The sequence below is a fragment of the Lontra canadensis genome, unplaced genomic scaffold, assembly GCF_010015895.1.
Source record: "Lontra canadensis isolate GAN:19392208 unplaced genomic scaffold, GSC_riverotter_1.0 scaffold96, whole genome shotgun sequence".
Taxonomy (NCBI): domain Eukaryota; kingdom Metazoa; phylum Chordata; class Mammalia; order Carnivora; family Mustelidae; genus Lontra; species Lontra canadensis.
In genome coordinates this window covers 3,304,890-3,323,338 of record NW_022631090.1, presented here as the reverse complement: position 1 = coordinate 3,323,338, position 18,449 = coordinate 3,304,890, and the positions used below count along the sequence as shown (strand labels likewise).

Genomic DNA, 18,449 nt, shown 5'->3' with positions numbered 1-18,449 from the left:
AAAAGAAAGAGAGTGGGGCCTCTCCCTCAATAGAGCCATACAAATTAATATCATTCAGCTGTATATTTTTATCGATATATGTATATATATATATATAAATTCATACACATGGAGTCATACAAAATGTGACCTTCTGTCCCTAGCTTCTTTTACTTAGCAAAATGTGTTTGAGGTCCATCTAAGTCATGGCTCGCTGATATTTTATGGCTGAATGATATTTCATTGTATGGCTCTACCACAATTGGCTTATCCATTTATCCACCAATGAACATTTGGGCTGTTTCAAACATGTGGCTCTTATGAATAGTGCTGCTGTAAACATTTGTGTCTAAGTTTCTATGGGCACATGCATTTTCATCTCTCTTGGGTATATACTTAGGCTTGGGATTGCTGGATCCTAAGATCATTCTCTGTTTACCTTTTGGAGGAACCATCAAACTTTTCCCACCAGTCGTGTATGCCGGCCGGTTCCAGTTTCACTACATCCTCACCAATACCCAGTTAGAGTCGGTCTGATCATGGTCATCCTTGTGGGTGTGAACTGATATCTCACTGTGATTTTAATTTGCATTTCGTTAATGACCAGTGAGGTTGAAACACCTTTTCATGTGCTAATCCGTCCACTTGTAGATCTTCTTTGGAAAAATGTCTATTCGAGTCCTTTGCCTAGTTTTTATTTGGGTTGTTTCTTTTGTCTTATACAATATGTATATTATAATGGTATACACATGTATGTATACTGGTATGTGTGTGTGTCTCTGTGTGTGTGTGCGCGTGTGTGTGTCTGTGTGTATTGGATATTAAACCCTTATCAGAGAAATAATTTGAAAATACTTTATTCCACTCTGTAGTTGGTCTTTTTCACATTCTTTATAATGTCCTTTAATGAACAAAACTTTCTAGTTTTGATGAAATCCAGTGTATCTATGTTTTTCTTCTGTTGCTCTTGTTTTTGGTGTCAAACCTAAGAATCAACTGCCAAGTGCTAGATCATAAAGATTTACCCCTATGTTTTCTTTTAATAATTTTAGCCCTTCTGTTTAGGTTGTTGATCTGTTTTGGGTTAATGTTTACATGTGGTTTGAGGGAGAGGCCCCAATCTCATTCTTTTGAACATGGTTATCCAATTATCCTGAAACCTATTCTTTTCCCCATGGAATGGTCTGGGCACCCCTGTCGAAAATCAGTTGGCCATGGAGGTTTGGGCTTCTTTCGGGACTCTCAGTTCTATTTCCTTGGTCTATATGTCTACCCTTATGCCAGTACCACACTGTTTTGATCACTCTAGTTTTGTAGCAAGTTTTGAAATTGGGAAGCGTGAGTCCCCCTGCCTTGTTTTTCTTTTTGACTATTGTTTGAGCTATTCAAGGATCCTTGAGATTTCTTATATATTTGAGGATTGGCCTTTCCATTTATGGAAAAAAAAACACTGGACTTCTAATGGGGATCACTTTGAATTTGTAGATTGCTTTAGGGACTGTTGCCATCTCAATATTAAGTCTTTCAATCCATAAGCATGAGATGCCTTCCCATTTATTTGTCTTCTTTCTTTTTTTTTTTTCCTAAAGAGTTTATTTATTTATTTGACAGACAGAGATCACAAGTAGGCAGAGAGGCAGGCAGGAGCAGAGAACCTGATGTGGGGCTTGATCCCAGGACCCTGAGATCATGACCTGAGCCAAAGGCAGAGGCTTTAACACACTGAGCGCCCCTCAGTTAGAAGCCTTTTACCACCTTGGTTAGATTTATTCCAAGGAATCTTATTCTTTTGGGTGCTATTTTAAATGGAATTGTTTCTCTTAACTTCCTTTTTAGATCACTCATTACTGGCATATAGAAACACCACTGATTTTTGTGCACTGATCTTATATCTGGCAACTAAATTAACCTTGTCTTTCTTTTTCTTTCTTCTTTCCTTTCTTCCTTTCTTGCCTTTCTATTTTTCTTTTTTTCCTTCCTTCCTTTCTTCCCTTCCTCCCTACCTTCCTTCCTTTCTTAATTATACACTAGTTGTGTGTGTGTTTGTGTGTTATGGGATTTTATATAGAGAGAATCATATCACCTGCAAATATAGTTTTACTTCTTCCTTTCCATTTTGGGTGTCATCTCGGGGGAAAACTTTCAGTCTTACACTACTGGGTATGATGTTAGCTGTGGGTTTCTCATAAATGCCCTTTATCATGTTGAGGTACTTGCATTCGATTCCTAGTTTGTTTGATGTTTTTGTCATGAAAGCTTGTTGCCTTTTGTCAAATGCCTTTTCTGCCTTCTGAAATGATCACTTCTTTCTTCTCTTAATGTGGTGTACTTAACACTGCGTGATTTTTTAAGTAGGCTCCATATCCAATGTGGAACTCAATGCAGGGCTTGAACTCACGATTCTGAGATCAAGACCTGAGCTAACATCAAGAGTCAGAAGCCTAACTGGCTGAGCCATGCAGACACCTCGCCGGTTGATTTTCTTATGTTGAACCACCCCTTCATTTCCGGGATAAATTCCACTTGGTCATGTGTAAGATCCTCTTAATGTGCTGTTGGATTTTGTTTGCTGATATTTTGTTGAGGACTTTCATGTCTATACTCAAAATGGATATTGGTCCATGGTTTCTTTCTTTATGGTATCTTTGTCTGGCTTTTGTATTGGTGTACTGCTGGCTTTATAGACTGTGTTAGGAAGTGTTGCTTTCTCTTCTGTTTTTTGGAAGAGTTTGAATAGGATTACTGTCAAATCTTTGAATGTTTGGTAGAATTCACCAGTGAAGCCTGGGTTTTTCCTAGTTGGGAGGTTTTTGACTCTGATTCCATCTCTTTATTACAGGTCTATTGAGCTTTTCTATTTTTTCTTGAGTCAATTTTGGTAATTCGTGTGTTTCTGGGAACTTGTCCATTTCCTGAAGACTATCTAATTTATTGGCACACAGCTGCTTATAGTGTTCTCTGATAATCCTTAAAATTTTTGTAAGGTTGGTGGTAACATCCATGTTTCATTTCCAATTTTAATTATTTATGCCTTTTTCTTCTTAATGAGTGTCGCTCAAGTGTTGTCAATTTTGTTGAACTTTTTAAAGAGCCAGCTATCGGTTTCATTGACTTCATTTTTTTTCTATTCTTTTTTCATTAACTCTATCCTCATCTTTATTATTTCCTTCTTTCTGTTGGCTACAGGTTTAGTTTTTCTTTTTTGTAGTTCCTCAAGGTATAAAGTTAAGGTGTTGATTTCAAAGCTTCCTTTTTAATGTAAGTATTTACAGCTATAAATTCAATTCTAAACACTGCCTGTCACTGTATCCTGTGTGTTTTGGTATACTGTGTTTTCATTCATCACAGAACATTTTCTAAGTTCCCTGGTGACTTCTTTAACCCACTGGTTAAGAGTGTATTGTTTAATTTCCACATATTTGTGGGGTTTTTTTTCAGTTTCCCTTCTGTTATTGATTTCTAGTTTCATTCCATTTGGTCAGAGAAGATACTCTGTATGATTTTCATCTTCTAAAATTTGTTGAGAATTGCTTTATGTCCTAACATATGGCCCATCCTGGAGGATGTTCCATGTACTCTGGGGAAGAATGTGTGCTCTGCTCTTGTTGGGTAGAGTATGCTGTGTATGTCTTTGATGTCTAGGTGGTTCATAGTGCCATTCAAGTCCTCTATTCCTTATTGATCTATTGTCTAAGTGTCCTATCCATTATATAAAGCAGGGTAAGGAAGTTGCCACCTATTATTGTAAAACTGTCTATTTCTCCCTTCAATTATGTCAGTTTCCTTTTAAATCTCTGTTGTTTGGTGTCTATGTTTATAATTGTTACAACTTCTGGATGAATTGATCCTTCTATCAATAAAAATGCTCTTCTTGGCCTCTTATAACAATTTTTCACTTAAAATCTATCTGCCCTGCTGTGATTTAGCCACCCCAGCTCACCTTTGGTGACCACTATTTCCACTGAACATCTTTTTCATCCTTTCACTTTCAACCTATTTGTGTCTTTGGGTCTACACTGAGTATTTTGTAAGCAGCACATAGAGCTTGTCTTTGTCATCCACTTTGCTAATCTTTCTTTTAATTGGCAAGTTTAACCCATTTACGTTTAGTGATTACGGATAATGAAGGATTTTTTTTTCTGCTGTTGTGCTATGTGTTTTCTATGTGGCATATCTCTTTTCAATCCTCAGTTCCTCCAGTACTGCCTTCTTTTATGTCTGATGGGTTTTTTTTCTTGTGAATCATTTTGATTCCCTTGTCCTTTTCCGTATCTTTCATTTATCTTCTTTGCGGTTACCATGGGGATTATGTTAACATCCTAAATTTATAACAATCTAGTTTGATCACCTTTTTGTTTTTCTTTCCTTTCAAACAGACTGTAATTTTAATGCAGTTTTAGGTTCACAGCAAAGTTGAGCAGAAAACAGAGTTCCCATATACTCACTGCCTGCCACCCTCTCTGCAAATGGCCTCTCCCCTGACCCCGCCACTATCAGTCCCCCCCCCCACGAGAGTGGTGTATTTGTTACAACTGATGAACCTACACTGATAATGTCATTATCACCCAAAGTCCAGCATTTACATTAGGATTCACTCTTGATGCTGTACATTCTATGAATTCGGATCAATGTTTAATGACATGTGTCTACCATTATATTATCATAGAGAGAGCAGTTTCACAGCCCTAAAAAGCCTCTATACTTCATCTATTCATCTTTCCCTACCCCAGCCCCCGGCAACCACGAATCTTGATCACCCCTTTTAAATAATTAAAATAACCAACCTTCACTGAGTGCTTCCTGTGTGATGAGGACCATGGTATGCACTTTTCAACAGCCTTATAAAGTTCCCATCGTACAGCACAAGAATCTAGTTAAAGAAATTATCAATTATCTAAGGCCACCCAGCTACAAAATGGCAGAGCTAGGATTCAGACCAAGTTTGTCAGGCTCCAGAGACTGAGCTTTTTGGCATTCACGCTGATGTCTGGATGAGGATAAGGATGAGGATGAGGGTGGCAATGGTGGTGGTGGCAGTGGTGGCAATGACAGCGGATAGCATTTAACACTGATGGAAACAGTGCTTACAATGTGCTGGCCCTGTGCCAAGTGCCTTCTGTGCCTTATCTCTTCAATCTTCCCCCCAGGTCTGTAAGGTAGGTACTATTATTATTGCCATTTTACAGACGAGTAAACTGAGGCTCAGAGAAGTTAAATCGCAATCTCCCTCAAACGCCCAGAACCTACTGAATGGAGGCTGGTGACTATCATTGAAGGCTTTGACTTGATGCTCTGCCAACCCTCGCTAGGGCTGGAGATGGCAAAGACAAGGGACAAGGTCCTTGGCTGAAAACTGGTTGGTTTGGGTTTTTGAAGTTCAAAGTCCAGGCACTTAGATTTGATGTTATTTGACTTTTTCTTTTACAAGGACACACGAGGTCTGACAGCACTTCTCTCCCACAGGCACGGCAGACTCTGCCCTTGGCTGTCTAGCCTTAGTTATTGTCTTTCTTGTCACAGGAGGATGGCCCTCAGGCTTCCGGGTACACAACTAGGGCTCAGAAATAGCCTCCTAATCGGCCTCATCAGCTTTGAAGGAGGCCACTGCAGGAGGGGCCTAAGTAGGCCAACACTTTAACCCAGTTATATGAGGGCAGCTGTAATCCAGGCTGATCGTGTCTTGCTAAGCTCTTGTGAGGGGATGGGGGGGAATGGGGGGGGGAGAAGGGGATGTCCACAAACTGCTTCCTGTGCCCAAGTATCCCTGGGTCTCCCTGCAGACACTCTTTCCCCTTCTGGAAGAGCTTGGCCTAAAGACCACAGAGGCCAAGGTTAATGAGAGTGGCCGCCAGCACCCAGGGAAGGTTGGTGGCCATTTCCCACTGTGGTCAATGTCCATGGCTCATGCTGCTCCAGGCCAAGGTGCTGCTTTTCCTTGAAAGGCCCACTGCCTAACTCTTCTGCCTTGTGGGACAAGGTGAAGAAATCATTGTCTTCCTCTGTGCGGGCCAGACGGCTGCTCATGTCAACCCCAGGAGTTCAGAGCAAGGCTGGGCTCCTTCCCCCTACACCCTTCTTGGCTCACCTCTGGCAATGACTGGCCCTGAGAATTCCCCGCAGAAGCAGGCTGAGCTGTCTGGCCAGGTTGTGGTTGGGAAATAAAGAAACCAGAGCTGTTGGGGATGGCTAGCCTGGCTTTTCTGGCTCCGTCCCCAACTCTCTTTCTGGCTTCCTCCTTCCCTCCCTCCCTCTGTCCCTGATGGGTGGCACCATGGGTTTTATTATGCAGGTGCACTCCACCCCCTCCCCTTCATGGCCCACAAACCGTCTGCCCCAAGAGGCAGCCCAGCAAAGTGAGCCCCCTCTCTGGTTGGGAAGCAGAGAGCCTGCCTGGCCTGCCTGGACGCTGGCAGCAAAGAAGAAGATGGAGTGGTGAAAGTTTGTAAGTTTTTCCGAAGGGGTTTCCTCTACCAGGAAGATGACTCTCCTGGGGGCCAGCAAGGGGAATCAGAGGCAACAATTCTGGCATCTCAGCTACTCTAAGACACCTGGGCCGTACGTTGCCCCTAGTTTATCTGCCTCTGGAAAAGAAAACTAAGCGCTGCTCGAACTATGTCATGCCACTGATTGTAAGATGCAACCCAGATTTAGAGATGTTAAAACTCAAAAAAAAAAAAAAAAAAGAGGCCGGAGAGGCCTTAGAGTCCACGAAACACAGAAACATTCTTTAAAACTGAGGCATCTAAGAATGGAATCGCACTTTAAAAAAAAACCCCAAAAAACCAAAAACCCAAACCAAAACAAAACCAAACCGAGGCATCACCTCTGCTACACACACCCCGAGACACCCAACCACACAGGGCACATTAAGGCACAGTGGGTAAGTGTAGTCAAAACCCCAAAGACCCTTTGTGCTCTGAGAATAAGCATCGTAACTACCCTGTCTGGAAATAGGGCCCCTCTCTGACACCAAACAGGACTTTACAAAGCCATCTTTCTCCCTGGGTGTCTCACAGCCGCCTTGGAGTTGAGAGAGGTTAAGATTGGGCCAAGGGCACCCGGGGCTTTAGAGGGGGCACAGAACAGCTGAGTCTACTTGCAGTGGTTTCTTCAACTATCACATGACGACCGCAATCGAGGGCTGGTGAGCGTGGAAAGAAGCGACTTCAACGTCTTTCCTGATGGAATTATTTACAGAACCTCAAGGTACCAAAGGGAACAAAACTGGGAGTTGTTCCAGGTGAAGCAAGAGAAAAAGGCCAGAACCTCACACGCCCAGCCCCCACCCATCCCTCATCCCCAGGTGGCCTCTCCAGACCCCCTGTGTCTCTGAGGAACACTCTTCAAGTTTCCAGAGTGAGGGGGCTCCCACGGTCTCGGCAAGGTTCTTTTTATGAAGCTGAATTTTGGTATTATTCTTCAGACCTTTTTGGCAGGTCTTAAAAATCTCATTTGTAAGAGGCCCGGGAGTAGAGGATCGGGGCAAAGAGATGACTCCCAACCCAGCCTGGAAGCCTCAAGTGAAAACAAAACAAAAGTTTGCTTTGCATCATGAGTTGGGGTGAGGCCTGGGCACTGGGAGTGCGGTTAAACTGCCGCGGTGATTCTAATACACAGGACAATCTACAGGCTCCTGTCTTCATGGTTCTCTATCTTGTCAGCTCCAATGTTCTCAAAATCTGAGGGTGTGTTCTGGACGGCACAGGAAGGCCCCTCCATTCCCAGGGCGGGCAGGAAACCTGAGAGCCCAGGGCCTCCTTCTAAAAATTTCCTAGGGAAGGCACTGGGGACTCCTGGAAAGTAGGGAAGAAACAGCCAAAGGGACAGCCTAAGCAGGCAGCACCCCTGCCAACCCCTTGAAGGCGAGGAGGGTGGGGAGAGGCAGGAGAGACCAGGGAGCAGAGGGGCAGCTGGGGAGGCGTCACTGGAAAGAACACCCACGCAGCTCACGCCACTGGCCCCGTGACCTATCAGAGCTTGGTCAAGGAGGCATCTGACCTCCTTGCCAAGACCTGCCTCCTCGCGAGACTCCAGGGCTACTGGCTGGCTGAGATGCAGGAGGAGTTGTGCTGAAGTGAGGACGTCGGCTGCAAAGGGCCAAGCCCTCTGGGTCATCCGGGAGCCACAAGAGTGGCCTTCCCTGTCGCCTCCCCGGCAGACGCTGAGCCCTCTTTGCCAGGCGGCTCAGACACCCCAGATGTGCCATCCAGATGCTGGGCAAACGCTGACTGGGAGAGGGGTGGGGACGGGCGGTAACAGAGAGTCCTTGACTTTGGACGAGGCCCGCCTCGTCCGTTGCCAAGGTTAGCAAACCACATATCCTTTGAATAAGCCACTGCGTTTGTCAGACTGACGTGGATCTCTGCCCCTCCACTGGCCTTGGCGAAGCAGGACAAGAGGAAAACTCAGTGGGGGGTGATCACGGTGTAACCATCCCAAGCCACTCCCTCCCCCTCAGAGGGGCTCTGGCCATGCCAATACCAACTCCGTGCACCCCAGGGAACAGAGGGGTGACCCTGGTGGGGACCGAACAGCTAGCAAAGATACAGAGAAGTTGGAATCCTTGGTCACCTTCCACCCAGGGACCTGGGGAAGGCTGGGCACGGAGGCCCACACAAAGGCACACAGCTCCACATGGGAGAGCCCATGGGGTGAGGGACAGCTGATGTGGCAGGGTTCCTCCCTTGGGTGGCGGTGCAGCCTCCCACTGTGTTGCATCTCTCTGGGATGAGCTGGGTGGTCACTGAGCACCTGCTGTGGAACAGGTCCTGTGCCAGGGACAGGAGAATGAATGAGTCCCCACCCTGTCCTCCAGGAGCTCAGTCTGCAGAGGGACAGACAGCCAGAATGCACTGCCTAGTTGGGGGTGAACCTGCAGTGGGAACCAGGAGCTGGACAGGAGCAGGGTGGCGGGGAGCAGGCAGCGGCAGAAGCCAAGCTGAGAGGTACCTAAGTCAGACCGGGGCTCAGGGAAGCCTGGCCCAGGAGCAGACACTTGAGCTCAAGCTTTTGGACAACAAGGGAGACTGGGGAGCTGAGAGACCCACGCAAAGAAAAAAGGCAAAGGAGAAGACGGCCAGCGGGAAAAGTGGACCAGAAGATGTTGGGAGCAAAGGGTCTCTCCCTGTGTGTGGTTCTGGGGTACACGGGGCTGTGGGGGCAGATGTTTACGGGGCCCAGGGAAGCTGTGCAGTCGGATCTGAATTTGTTGTCTGCAGTAGGCGGGGCCAGACTGGAGCAGAGAAGGCCCAGGGCAGAGAAGGCATGGCCTAGGTCACTGCCATCCAGCTCTTTCTGAAAAGGGAGACATGTAGAAAGGCCATGTGACCCATCTTTCTGTCCTGGGCCAATTCTTGCCCCCCTTTACTCCTGTGCATTTCGGCTATGTTCTGGGGCTCTCCCAGGGGTCACAAGATGGGTTTGGCTCCTCTGCTTTGCACATTTGTGGAGCTCCCCTTCCTCTCTCTTGCCTTCCACATCCCCACCTGGATCTACTCCCGCTCCTCTCGGGGCTGGGGGTCCCCGGGCAGGGGTTGGCCCAGTAATCGCGCCCCCCCCCCCCGACAGGCAGCGGAGTCCCGGGAGAGCACAAAGCACATGAGCTGTGGAATTTAACACCCAGCATCTCCTTTAGCTCAGAGACTGCTGTCTGGGTGTCTGCCCATCCACTGGGGACAGCATTACCAGCCAGCTCGGCCTTCTGCTGCAGGGATCACAGGAGGGAATGTGTGTGCAGGGATTTAGCGCCTTGCCAGGCACACAGATGTCGCCATCCTTCTATAGGTGGAGAACCGGGGAATGTGGCTCGGCCTGAGCTAGAGGTTCTGTGGCCCCAGAATTGCATGGCCCTGGCTTATTTATAGCCTGGCCCAGTGCACCTGGCTGGGCGGGGTACTGGAGGAAGCCAGCAGATGTCCCCCGAAGACAGTCCCCGCCAAGAGCAAAAGACCTCCTGTGTCGCTGGTGGAAGCAGGCAGCATGCGTGGGAATTTCCGGGTGCGCGGCTCCCAGGGCAGAGCTGCCCTTTGGTGGTCCACCACGGTGTGGGGCGCGAATGGCCCCTTTGGTCTCCTTTTCAAAGCAGAGGGACTTCCGAGAGGGCTCTGGGAAGGAAGGCCAAGACGCCTAGGTTCTCATAAATCTTTTAATGAGAGTAAATGAAGAAAACATTGTAACATTAAGTCCCATGGTCAGGGGGTCCTTTATTATTCAGGGATCTTCAACCACAGAAACACCTAAGACTAAAATTCTAGAATGCTAGGTACACAAATTAATGACCATTTATTTCCAAAGGTGACTGCAGAAACTTTCCGTACACAATCAAAGGCTTTTACAAAACAGAGAAAACACATTACCAAATGCCCCAGGGAAGTGGGCAAACTGGTTGTGGTGGGGGGTGGGCAGCACAGAGCACCTGAGAACCAGCTTGGCAAAAACAGTCCCCCTGCTGCTGTCTAGGGGGCTTGAGAAGACTGGTTCTACAGGGGGCCCCCAGGAGGGGGTATGCGGAGTGCCGGGGGTCTGCCCAGAACACAGCAGATTCACCTGGGGATGGGGAAGGAAGGAGGAGCGAGCCCAGGGCAGAGGCGTTTGCCTATTTCCTGGCAAAAATCAGACTATCTTATTCTCTCTACCACAATAACACGGATATAAATGAAGAATTCTTCATAGTACAAAACTCACACCCAAAGAAAGCCAGTTCCCAAAACAACAGCTTTGCTTGAGACGACTTTTGCTTTGCTTTGTTTCTTGCCATGAGGAGCAAACCAGTGTACAAAAAAAAAAAAAAAAAAAAAAGTCATAGACAAGAGCAACCACAAGTGACTAGGTTTTCCTGAGCACAGACTGGTTCACTCTATATACAGAAGAAGGCAGCTCTCTCCCTCTCGTGGACTGTGCCCCGTCTGAGAAGGCAGGGCAGGGCAAGGCCTGCAGTGAGGGACCCCTCTCCACATGGGGGCCTGCTGATCTACCAAAACCAGCACTCGCATCTTGTCCCTCGTCTCCTCCCCTACTGCCCCCCTCAGTCTCCCAAAGAGGACAGAGAACTCTGGATCAAAGGCAACAAATCCAGGGAGGTCTTTTTGGCCCAGAGAGGGAGAGGAAGGGCTTTCTGGTACCCCCACCCCTACCATGCCCCAACACCAATGCACAGAGATAGACTGACAATTTGCTGTTGGTGAGGAGGAGGGGAGCTGGGCCCACACCACACAATGCTGAATTAGCAAGGAGTACGGACAGCAGAACCCTGACGGAGAAGGCTGGAGGTAGCAGACGGCAAAGTCAGCCGACCGTCCCGCTGAACCCCACCGTCCTCCAAGCAGACAAACGAACCCGTTCCCGGGCCTCTGGGAAGAAGATGGGCCAGACCATATTTGGTGTATGGAACCAAATACTGGGAACAGGGATGGGGCTGTAAGCAGACGCTATCATCTCTGCTATTCTGAGCTGCTGCCTACGCTCTCAGACTCTCTCTCTCTCTCACACAAACACACACACACACGCGTGCGCGCATACGTACACACACACGGTGAGCTCCCCCACGCTGGCAAATGGCATCTGAAAAGTTTGCCAAGGTAGCTAAGGAACCTCCTTGGTGCCACCAGGAAAGCCCTAGGCAGGAGCTGGGAAGCCTGGGCTCCCTGGCACAGGGGGCCACCCTCCAAGGCAGGCTGCCTTAGGTGGGCTCAGACCATGTCAGGTACTTGCCACACCCTAACCCCTTGAACAGAAGCCGCGGGTCCCCGTGCAGCCCGCAGACTTGGCCCACGCTCTCTTTCCTCTGCCTGCCTGTTTCGGAGGCCCCCTGGCCCTAAGGCTCCCCCCCCAGCTCCCTCTTCCCCTGACCGGTGGAGCTGCCTCTGCCCCAGCCAGGCACATGGCTTCTTTCCCTTCCTTCTTTCCTTCCAAGCAGCCAGAGAAGACTAGCCAGAACGGGGCACCGAGCCATAGCCAGGGAAAAGGCGAGCTTCTAGAAGCATGCCACCGCTGGAAAGACTGGGCTGACTGGCCACCCATGCCCCAAAGACAGGGAGGAAGGGCGAGCGTGCAGAGTCTCTGCGCCACCGTGGCATTTGAATGCCAAGCATCCACCTACAGGACTCCGTGTTCTGGAAGGAGACAGAACGTGCCGCCAGGGGCTCCTCCTGTGACCTCCTTTCAACCTCTCCTTTTGTAAAGAGCCAAGGGGCACTGAGACCTTACGTGTTTTCTTATCAGTCATCCCTACACGCAGCAGCTCGATGATCGCCAGGGTGGATCCAGCTGCTCAAGAGGGACCCCTTCCTGAGGATAACCCTATGGTGAGAGACGCTGAGACAAACTTGGCCAAGCCCTTGGGGGGAGGGAGAGGCAGAAAATGGAGTATGTCATGAGGAGCTCAAGGGGAGTAAGAGTACTGGGTGTTCTCCCTCTGGCTCCTCCACGTCCTGGGAACCGATCGTCCCCTGTGCCAGCAGCCTCTGCAACAGGGCGGTTCCTTCCGCAGCTGCTTCCCAGACCTCACCTTGCTCCAAGAGACTCTCCTGCACCCTGTTGCCTTCTGTAGGTCTGTCTGCTCAGATCACGACCACTGCGTCACTGAAGCTGGAATACGGGACCCAGGCCAGGGCTACCAGGTTGCCTAGAGTGGGGTGGGGGGGTAGGGCCATCAGAGGAAGTCATCGAACCACCTTTTCTGTTCTTAGGCAAACCTGTTCTTAGTTAAAACCCACAAGGAGTCAGCAAATGCCCAGCCACTGGTTCTCTCCTTGAAGTCTGTGTGACTGAGCTCAAGTCTTTGTGCCAAAGGTCTTCCTTTTGAAGCACTTGAACTTGCACCCATGGGGACCTGATTTCTTGGTACCTCCTTTGCAACCCAGACATGGGCTTTGGGGGTGGACCAGGTGGGCAGGGAAGTGTGTGACGCCCCGCAATGTGAAACAGTTCGGCATGGAATCTGGCTGCGGTCATGATACAGGATCTATCCTATTGATGATACAGGATCTGTATCTTCTCCCAACCCAGGATGCTGACATAGCCTGTGAAAGCACAGAATGCATGGATAGGAACCCCTGCGGAGATGGCCCCTGACCCAAGGATTCTCTGAGTTCAAACATCCAAAAACAAGGGAGTAAACAAATTAAAAAAAAAAAACCCAAAAAGCAAAAAACCCAGCTCCAGCTCACCCTTCCCTGAAGCTGCCTTTTAGAGAGAGAGAGAAATATTTAAGGGGTATTCAAGATTAAAATGGCATCTACTATCAAACATTCAACTAAAATGGAGCATATGATTCAAATCACAGTTTTCTCAAGTTATCACTTCCACTGATTAATTTCTAACGCTCACTTCTGATAGGGATATGGGTCACTTTTTGGCTCCCTCGGGCAGAATTTACCCAGGGTCCTGCCTAGTAAGAGTGGTGGATATTTTCAACTTGTTCACTTTGGATCTGCTATCCCAACAGCTCTCCATTCCCCTCAATGGAATCTAGACTTGGGGCCAAGGAGTGCCCCCACCTCCCACCACAGGCAGCATCTTGGAGGGAGTGGCTGGTTGGCTGCTTGCTTTGAGTCATGGGACACCAGTGGGAAGACTCTGGCAGGTTCTATTTTGGCCACGAGCTGGGAAAACCCTTGGCTCTCGGCTTGCCGCTGGTGTAGAAACAAGGCCTCGGTCCCATTATGGTGGGGGCTGGGCTGGAGACAAAGGGGGACCCCAGAGTAAGCCTGGAGGTCCCTGGCAGTGGAGAAATGAAACCCAACCCAATCTCATCACTTCAGTGCCAAGAGAACTACTGCTTGTTGTTCCCCGTCCCCTCAACCAGCTGTCATTAAAGCACCACCAAGCAGAGTGAAAACCACTGACTACCGTCGCCCACGTAAGGCCACTAGGAGCAGGGAGGAAGAGCCAAAGGGGAGGAGGAGGAAGAATCCAGCCCTTGGCACGATCCCCCACCCCCAGGCTCCAGGAGATGTCCTGGGGGTTAGAGCTGGGGAAGGAAGTGCGGTGGAAGTGACAGAGAGGAGGGGAAAAAGAAATACACCAAACATCCTACTGCCCTCTCCCCATGATTTCATCAAGAACTGGGTGTTCTCCAAGTCAAGTCAGGACTTGCTTCCTCAGGGAGAAAAAAAAAAAAAAGACAAGCACCTTCAGTCTATTTTCTTGGCTGGAAGCCGGAGCAAATCCAGCAGATATTTACACAAGGGCCCAGCCATGTATGAGAACAGGATGACCAGCTTCCCGTGGGTCATGGTCATGAGAGTCTGGTGTCCCGAGGCCCAGATGCGATACCAGGGGCCGTAGAATGGGTCTGAGATGGCCGGACACAGCATGTTGTTCAAATTCACTTCGGTGACCTGCAGGGACAAGGGAGGTAGAGTAAGCGTTCACCATCCTGAGGCTTTCTCTGGCTTCTGCCAGGTCAGCCATCTCTACCTAATGGGGGGCTAGACAAGGAGGGATTGACCAATCCCCACCTGTTCATGATGGGGTTTCTCTGCCCTAGGGTTTTGGGGGTGGGTCAAGGCTACAGCCCTTGGGAGGCGATGGGGGAGGCCATCCAATGGAGAAGCTGCTTGGCGTTGCTCAATCTTGCCTTCCCGATGGGTCCAGAGCCTGCCGTCATTCCTGAGCATCTACCACGTGCCTAGTCCCCGGAGAGGTGTCAGGGGATGACAGAACAGTCAACGGCATGGTCCCTGCCTCCACTTATAACTGGCCACCAACCGAGTCGGTATGGGCAACCATATCTGACCTCAAACCAGACGGTGCTCACCAGGTTTCCCCCACCAGGAGATCTGGGGGGAGGGTAAAGAATGGGCACTGAGTTCTCAGAGAAGATTTCATGAAGGAAGTGGCACCCTGAACGGACTCATGAAGGATGGATGGGGGTCATGGCGAGGAATGGAGCGAGGAGGGCCTTCCTTGTAGGAGGCACGGCCTGACCCAGGCCTGCAGGTGGGACTGAGCATGGTTTGTATGGTGACATGAGGACACGGACCCCTCTGGAATCAAGCAGTCCCAGTGGAGAGCGCTGAGAGCCAGGTGTGAAAGTCATCCTGTTGCCTTCCTCAAGTGTGGGAGCATTCATGCCACTGGCCAAGAGCTCCAGCTGTCCCCCAGGCAAACCAGAGCAGAGCAGAATGCCAGGGTGGGGAAGAGAAAGGGACTGCTCCTCCACAGGCACTGGTGACCTCGGTCATGTGCCTTAGTCCGGCCAGGCCCCACGAGGCCCCACACGGCTGATGCTGCATTCATGCCGCTCACACACAAAATCAGACACGCTGCTCCCGTCCCGAAGATGGCTGCGGCACCTGCCTTCCACAGTCCTTCCAGCCCATTCACGTTAGAGACAAGTCCTCACCACCTCTTCGGGAGGCTGGCGGTTTGGTTCCATGTCTCAGAGGGGGACCAGCTCTCTGCCCTCGACAGGGAGGTGACTCACCCAGAATGGTGGCAGAGCCGGGACTTGAACTGGGTCTCCTGACCCACCACAGGCCCGAGTTCTTCCTCCTTCACTTTGGCACCAATATAGACAACCATGCACTCAGCAATGTTGGGCTCTGGATAACTCAACTACTGAGTCCAGCCTTCATCCACGCTCCGGGCGGGTCTGAACACCCCAGAATACCATGGGAGTCCCTCCGACACGGCACTTCCACTGGCCACACAGCTCAGGGCCTGGAAGTCGGCCCAGAATGGACCTAAGGTTGGAAACCTCCTCTCCGGGCCCAGGCCAGGTGGAGGTCCTGACTTCAACCCCCCACGGGGTATGTAACAAACCACCTTCCAGCCGCAGCTCGCTGTTTGCAACCCGGGTGGTCGTGAGCGAAGGGCATCTTTGCCTCCCCAGGGATGAAAAGAAATGGTCAATACTGTAGATTTCCGAAAACCCTTTGGAGAGGCCCAGGCCATGGAGCATAAATCAGCAACCCAGACACAACAATCTGACATCCTGGCCTTTGGCATCTTGTATTTTCGAAACAAAACGATACACCAGCGCCAACCAGGATTATGAAGATTTATGGAGAACTCCACACAGAGGGGAATTGGAGGGGACCAAACCAAACTTACCAGGCCCAGGATCTGTAAGATGCTGAAGTGGTAAAAGAACATGAGGCCAGTTGAGAGAAGGGCCCACCGGAAACTGCTGAGGGGCTCTGGGGTGTAAGCACCTGGAGGAAAAGGGGACATGGTGAGACTCACTTCTCCTTTGCTCCTCAAGGTTACAGGTGCCGAGGCCGCAGCCACCGCTGGCCAATTGACCCCTGTCACTACTTAGAAGATGGGCCCGCTGACATGCCGGGGCCGTTTTGGAGGGAGGATTTTTTTTTTTTTTTTGATGATGAAAGGAATGCATGATTGTTAGAGGAAATTTAGAAAATGTTACGGGAGTGGCAACGAGATGGGGAAAATGTAGAGCAACACATCCCCGGCCCTCTACTCCCCACACGCGGCGCTGCTGGCTTGTGGGTGTGCAAGCCGGCTGGACTGCCCTATGCTTCAGGAGTTGGTTTGCTTTTTTTCTTCTTCTTAATTACTAATTGGAGTCTAACTGTGTATATAATCACGCATCCTTCCCTTTCACATTGACTTTCGTCCTTCCCTCACGTTTCTAAAGAAAGAGCTCTTTGAGGAAGTGTGGCGGCATGGTGGTTGGAAGGGTCCACTTTCATGGCCCACGGATTTGGGCTCAAATCTAGATTCTACCACGTCTGGGTTATGTGGCCCTGGAAAAGTTGTGGAAACTCCCTAAGTCTCAGTTTTCCTGCCTGTAGAACGAGGATACCAGTCCTACCCACTCCATAGCACTGTGGCAAGGAATGAAGGGAATAAGCTCCCGGATGCTCATGGTCTGGACTTGGGTACCATGTGAGTGTTCCACGGGTGTGAGGTGCTACCATGAGCACAACATGATCATGCTTCCAATAACGACAGAATGTGCTGTATCCAACGGCTGTGCCATTTCCCAACCGTTACCCAACTCCTTCCCCCGCCCCGGAACAGCAAGAATGATATATTTTCCCTCTAGCCTCCCTAGGAACGAGCCTCCTGGGAGGCTTGGATGCATTCCAGAGCTGGCAGAGCTGGAGTATGGCTTATAGGATGCTGTGGGGGGTCACTCGGAATGGAAGGCTTGGAGATGGGGATGCTCCAGAATGAAAGGAAGCTGGAACCCTCCATCCCAAGCAAGTAGGTGGCAACATTACACCCCGGAGTAGTATCTTCCCAAGTCAGTCTTTCACTGATTCATCCATTCATTCACCACTTATCAGGCACCTATTACGTTTCCAAGCTCCGTGCTGACCTTTGAGGTATAGGAAGATAAAGAAGACAGGCTCCCTACAATTCCAGACTCCTAGTCTGCGGGGGGAGGCAGACATGCCAATCGACAATTAGAACCCAGTACAATGGTGGGATGCCTGTGTTCTGTGCCCCATTATCAAGGGAGGACAGAACTCAGCTGGAGGCAGAGGAGCGGGGAGGAAGATGTAGGAACAAGGACTGCTGCAAGGACTGCTTCTCAGTAGACGGGGCACAGAGCAATCCTGAAGGACCAACGGGGCTTAACCAGTGGCCCAGGCATTCTAGAGCCAGAAGCTTGCGCAAAGGCAGACATGCAGACAGGAGCCCTGAGTGTAAGGCAATTCAGAGAACTATGGGTAAGAGTTGGGGCCGCAGTGGAGGGTGTGGCGGGGTGGTGAGCAGGAGTAAGACTCGGATGTTGGTTGAGGGCTGGCTTGGGCTTCAGCCCATACCTGCAGGGTCATGAGCCCTGATGCCACAAGGCTCAGGTAGGCAACTGGGAGAAGAAAGCCCGTGCCCCTTCTAAAGATGGCAACCACCACTCGGCTCCATCCAACCACTGCCCCACTGGAACATGTTCCCAGAGTTGCCAGTTTTTTCAGTTTTGCAAGAGGAGCCAGGTTCGTTAACCTGTGTGTGGCATTTCCTGATTTTTAAATGTTGGCAAATAATTCAGAACATTTTAAGAATTAAGAATTTTAAGAAGGGCTGGAGAGAAGTGGAAGAAGATCTCAGCAGATGTGAGTCATGCACGCTAGGGAGCAAGGATGAGGACGGACAAATCTAGAAAGGCCTCCAGCTTGGGCCTCATTGGGTTGATGGTGCCACTGATTGTGATGGAGAAGAAAGGGGAAGGCAAGAGGACGCACAAGGCAGGGAGACGATGAGGCCCATTTCAGACATATTGAAATCGAGGCACCTGCGGAATAGCCAAGTGGGCACGTCTCGGTCAGTTTCACTCATCTATAAAATGGCATGCCACCGCCCACTTCATAAGGTTGTTGGGTAGATGACTTAATTTAAGTCACGTCACACACTCAATGGAGAAGATGGGGCTGAACATCCAGATGTAGGTGTCAGCAGCACCCACTAGCTACTAAAGACACAAGGGCACATGTGGACTGGGAGAGGAAGGCCAGAGGCAGAACACCAAGGAACACCACAGGGGCAGGGTGGGGTAG

The 18,449-nt window shown here is 49.7% G+C and overlaps 1 protein-coding gene across 6 annotated transcripts in view; it reads right to left on the bottom strand.

The window, feature by feature from the left end:
• Positions 1-14,106: 14,106 nt before the first annotated feature.
• TMEM164 (transmembrane protein 164) overlaps positions 14,107-18,449 on the bottom strand; it is a 152,098-nt gene continuing 147,755 nt past the window's right edge. For all 6 annotated transcript variants that reach the window (XM_032837054.1, XM_032837055.1, XM_032837049.1 and 3 more), the window contains 2 exons: positions 16,036-16,136; positions 14,107-14,318 (listed from right to left, as the gene is read on the bottom strand). In XM_032837054.1, coding sequence (XP_032692945.1) covers positions 14,112-14,318; positions 16,036-16,136 — 308 coding nt within the window. In that variant the 3' untranslated portion in view covers positions 14,107-14,111. The remainder of the gene's footprint in view (positions 14,319-16,035; positions 16,137-18,449) is intronic.